This window comes from Sapajus apella, unplaced genomic scaffold (genome assembly GCF_009761245.1).
Source record: "Sapajus apella isolate SASKATOON/1434 unplaced genomic scaffold, GSC_monkey_1.0 scaffold1, whole genome shotgun sequence".
Classification (NCBI taxonomy): domain Eukaryota; kingdom Metazoa; phylum Chordata; class Mammalia; order Primates; family Cebidae; genus Sapajus; species Sapajus apella.
The window spans coordinates 80,836,853-80,842,324 of NW_022436941.1; the positions used below are offsets into that span (position 1 = coordinate 80,836,853).

At 39.1% G+C, this 5,472-nt stretch overlaps 1 protein-coding gene across 1 annotated transcript; it reads left to right on the forward strand.

The window, feature by feature from the left end:
• The first annotated feature begins 229 nt into the window (after positions 1-229).
• Positions 230-3,027, forward strand: ACTBL2 (actin beta like 2). The gene has a single exon (XM_032280325.1). It carries the CDS (start codon positions 324-326, stop codon positions 1,452-1,454), a length of 1,131 nt encoding a protein of 376 aa, XP_032136216.1. The 5' UTR covers positions 230-323; the 3' UTR covers positions 1,455-3,027.
• The last annotated feature ends 2,445 nt before the right edge of the window (positions 3,028-5,472 follow it).

Consider the following 5,472-nt stretch of genomic DNA (forward strand, 5'->3'; position numbering starts at 1 on the left):
GCTGACAGTCGTGTGTGGGTTGCCTAATTACAGGAACCGGAGATTTGACCACTTGGCAGCCAATTTTCTCTTTATGAAGAAAGGTCTAATGACTTATATAATCAGCATCATCATCAAGACCTCAAAGGTGACCTCACCCAGAAATGCTGGAAACTGGTGGAGTAGGATATGGGTGGGGCCAGTGTGTTCCTTTAAATACCTGTGGCCCCGCTGCAGCCTCCCCTGTCTGAAGGCATTTCTGGAGTGTTTTAGGCCTGTCCACTTCTCTTATTTACTGTCTATTTGACTCCTGTTGACTCGTCTGGAAGACCCTGGCCAGCACCATGACTGATGATGAGCTATCTGCCTTGGTAGTGGATAACGGGTCAGGGATGTGCAAGGCAGGCTTTGGTGGTGATGATGCGCCCCGAGCTGTGTTTCCCTCCATGATAGGGCGTCCTCGACACCAGGGTGTTATGGTAGGCATGGGCCAGAAGGACTGCTACGTGGGAGATGAGGCTCAGAGCAAGAGGGGCATTCTGACCCTGAAGTATCCTATTGAGCATGGAGTGGTCACCAACTGGGACGATATGGAGAAGATCTGGTACCACACGTTCTACAATGAGCTCCGTGTGGCACCAGATGAGCATCCCATCCTCCTCACCGAGGCACCCCTGAACCCCAAGATCAACCGGGAAAAGATGACTCAGATCATGTTCGAGGCTTTCAACACACCAGCCATGTATGTGGCCATCCAGGCTGTGTTGTCCCTCTATGCCTCAGGACGGACCACAGGCATCGTGATGGATTCTGGGGATGGGGTCACTCACACCGTGCCCATCTATGAAGGCTACGCCCTGCCTCATGCCATTCTCCGCCTCGACCTGGCAGGCAGAGACCTGACTGATTACCTCATGAAGATCCTGACAGAGCGAGGCTATAACTTCACCACCACTGCTGAGCGGGAGATTGTGCGAGATGTCAAAGAGAAGCTGTGCTACGTGGCCCTGGACTTTGAGCAGGAGATGGTCAGTTCAGTTGCATCCTCCTCACTGGAACGGAGCTATGAGCTTCCTGACGGGCAGGTGATCACCATTGGGAATGAACGCTTCCGATGCCCTGAAGCCATTTTCCAGCCTTCCTTTCTGGGCATTGAGTCCAGTGGGATCCATGAGACAACCTTCAACTCCATCATGAAGTGCGATGTGGATATTCGCAAGGATCTCTACGCCAACACTGTATTATCCGGAGGCAGCACCATGTACCCAGGCATTGCTGACCGGATGCAGAAGGAAATCATAACCTTGGCACCCAGCAACATGAAAATCAAGATCATAGCTCCCCCAGAGAGGAAGTATTCTGTTTGGATTGGGGGCTCCATCCTGGCCAGCCTGTCCACATTCCAGCAGATGTGGATCAGTAAGCAAGAATATGATGAGGCTGGTCCTCCTATCGTTCACAGAAAATGTTTCTGAATGGGCTTCCATATTAATGGCTTTACATTTTCCCTTTTCCTAGGTCATAGTGATGGTACTGCTTTTATCCATTTTCAATAGAATCAAGGTAAATATTTCACTCTTCCTAGGGTATAAACCAGCAAACCTATCTCTCTATCCAAGTATCCTGGGCTCTTACCCAGATAACCACATCTGGATCTCTGTCAAGTGAAGGTGAATTCTAATACCATATTCTATTTTCTTCGCCTATACTGTTCAAAGATATGTAGGCCAGCTTAAGTACATATAAGTGACAAGGAGTAAAATCATGAGAAATGTCATTTCAGAATGGATAACTATAATTTTCAAGCTTTAAAACCTAGTTCTTGCTAAAATATTTAACAAGAACAGGCTGTATAAACTTGTTTAAAAAAAAAAGGTGTATATGCATTTAAAAAGGTGTATATGCATTTAGCAACCATGTCTTACTAGTTAAATACCTTTGTTTAGTTTACTTCTTTGCATGGGGATAATGAATTATAAAGTTCAATAATATCCATATATACATACGCACCAGGGAAATAAAATATATTGTGAAATATACTGATGAATCTAACTATCTGAACAGCTAATGTGAATTCTTTACTCCCAAAAGTCACCATTTTAATAGGTACATATTTTAATTGTTTCCCGTACTAAAAAAGCATAATGAGACAGTCACCATTCCATTAATGTTTATTAATCATCTAAATTTTCAGCTCATAGTGAAATTCTGCTGGTCAAACCGTATTTTAATATCTTTCTTATTGAACCTCCTCATACCAAAACTACAGACAATGTCTAATTCTTAAAATAGAGATGGATGTTATAGTATCGAATTAATGTCATTATGGTACAGTTTGACAGAGGTAATTTTGTTTCTATTTCTTAGTATAATAGCATATCTTAAATAATTTCTGTAGACAATGATTATGGGTATTTCTCTTATGCAAGGATTTCACTGTGGGAAAACATAGCTACAGCATCTTTATTAATTGTACATTTTACTGCCAGTATAGTAATACAATTTTATCCTTGGAAAGATTTTAGAATAATTCTATTTTATTATATCCAGTAACTAGCAATACTTTATGCAAAGTGTCTCTGACATACTAACATCTTTGAAAATATCAGCGTATCTTCCTATAACGTCTAAAATATTTTAGTTACTCCAGTGGTGATTTATCAATCAATTTTAAGTACTAGTATATTTATTCCAATCTATGCTGCAATTTCTGATTTGGATATCAGGATTATTTGTATTTTTTAGGGTAATTTCTGAAAATTTAAAATGTTTATTTGGATGTCTTATTCAGGTATTGCCAGGTTCTCTGGAGGGAGGAATCACTGTTCTTCTTAGTTGGGAAACTTGTACTTATGTTATAAATCTTTAAAATTGAATCAGTAAGAATTTTTTGTTTAAGATAATACTTTTCAAATAATTTGATTATTCGTTATTGCCTTTATCTGACAACATAATTTTTAAAATGCAGGTAACCAAAATTAATCTCTAAAAATACTTTGTTTTATATAACTTGGTTTCAGTACATTAAAATTGCTTCATACTTGTATACTTGGATTTCCTGTTGTTTCTCCTCAACCATTCTCTTAGAATTAGAGAATGATCCCAGTAGGATCTCTTTTCATATGTGTGACCTATTCATCTATGTGTTACAATTTTGTGTCTCATACATTTAGTCATGTAAACATTGAAAGACAAATTTTTTAAAGGATAGCTAGCCATTTAATATTATATAAATTTCTCATAATCTCAATTTCAAAGCTGAGATTTAGTGGATGAACTGGTCTTCAGGTAATTAGTAAGCAGAGGCAATGTCAACAATAACTATCATAATATCTTGGATTTATATGCTGCAATGCATTTCATTTGCAGAGTGAGTAGTTATCACAAACATTCTGACCTGCATTCCGAATTTCCAAAAAAACCACATCTTCCCACCCACAGAATATATATGGGATAGGTAACGTGAACTTCCAAGAGTGAGCTATAGAACCCCACAACATTAGGTGGAAATAGGAACCCCATAATGCAAATTACGCTTTATAAATTTTGAATTACTGTGGTAATTTAAGAGCTCACTATATATAAAATCTATAATTTTTAGATAACAAGTTGGTAAAATGTCAGAAACTTAAACCTAGAGTTTTGGGATATTCTTCTCTTTATCAATATTGACTGATGTATGGATGAGTTTAATGAGGAAACAGCCCATTTATGTGTTAGAATCAAAGAATGCCATCTATGTAGGTAATACAATTAACATGCTATTCGTGTGTCACTAGCCTGGCTCATCAACCAAGTTATTTAGAGAACTTTATATAAATATAGGGTCCCTGGCCCTGGGGTCAGAAGGTCTGGTTTAGTGGGTCTAGAATGAGCATGAAAAATCTAAATACACAGCCAACTAGAGGAATCACAGCTCTATGGAATTCAAAATCCCAGCACATTGTAGGCTCCATGGGCAGAAAAGGACCCCAGCCACTTGCATCATCCATCTTCCTCCGAAGATGAGATGGCACTGAAGCAGGTTCCTCGGATGAATTTCATACCTTTGTAAATGATTTTCACTCTCCCTCAGTGACACCTTCTGAGCAGCAATCTAAGGCCAGGACTATATCACAGTCCCCTGCACACTGTTATTTCCCAATCACAGATAATACTTTTTCTGAAAGTATGCCTGATCCAATGCCAGTTCCTACACTCTTCTGCTCTTCTTTCGTAACATGCAAATGTGCTTATTTTTCAATAGTGAGCTACGATAATCCTAGGATACAGTTTGGACTATATCCTACCTAGATATGCAATTCACAATTCTGTAATACAGAGGACCTATGAGTACTACATTATCCAGGCAATCAAAGGGTAATCCTTTGAGAGACAAGGTCTTTACCACATTTATTCACTCATTACACAATTGTTAATTCAATGCCCGATGCCAGAATGTTGTTCATGCACATACGAGTTATACTAAACACAAAAACTTTTCTTATGGGTCTCAGGCAGCATTATGATCACTAATTATTGGGGTTGGTATGGTGATTAATTCTTATTTTGAATACTTCTATTTCACTATACCAGAAACTGGTTTTAAGGAGGGGAGCACTACACATTGGGGTCAGTTGGGGGGAAATAGGGGAGGGATGGTGGGGGGTGGGGAGCTGGGGAGAGATAGCAAGGGGAGAAATGCCAGATGTAGGTGATGGGGAGGAAGGCAGCAAATCACACTGCCACATGTGTACCTATGCAACAATTTTGCATGTTCTTCACATGTACCCCAAAACCTAAAATGCAATAAAATAAATAAATGGGGAAAATAAAATAAAATAAAATAAAAAGAATGTAAAACAAACAAACAAAAAGTTTACAAGTTTAAAGGCTCATTTCAAAAGGATCCTTCAAAAGTCTGGAAAAGAATCCCCTTTTCCAAGAAAAACTGATAACTCCTCCATTGAATCCCTACTGTATTGTCTACACACATACAGCATCATAAACACATCACAAATGTGTCCACTATTCCCACCCCCAACATTGTCAATATGCACCTGGGGGACAGAGACAGGGAAAGTATTTATTCTCCCTTTGAAACCTCCAGCTTTTTCCTAGTGCCAGGCACATCGTATTGATACATGGTTTGCATTAACAAGTTAATGAGTTCATGGATTCTGATGTACCTTGGGATCCCAGTTCTGCATTGCCTATGTCTTACCAATCTAGTCTCAGCCCGGTCTGTCATCATCTGTCTGTTTTGTTGGTAATATGTTTCCTCTGAAGCATATTTTCTCATTTTTCTTTCTTCCTCTTTTCTTTCCTTTTTCATTCACTTATTCTATGCTTCTTAATATGTAAAGCTGGATTTTATTTTTTCCCCATCATACTGTCATTTATTCCATAGTGAAAATTGTCACTAACATCATTTTTTCAAGAAGACATGAGGGCTTACATACAGGAGAGAGTCCAGTAGCGGTGAGCTAAACAGGAGAACTGCCTTACATACAG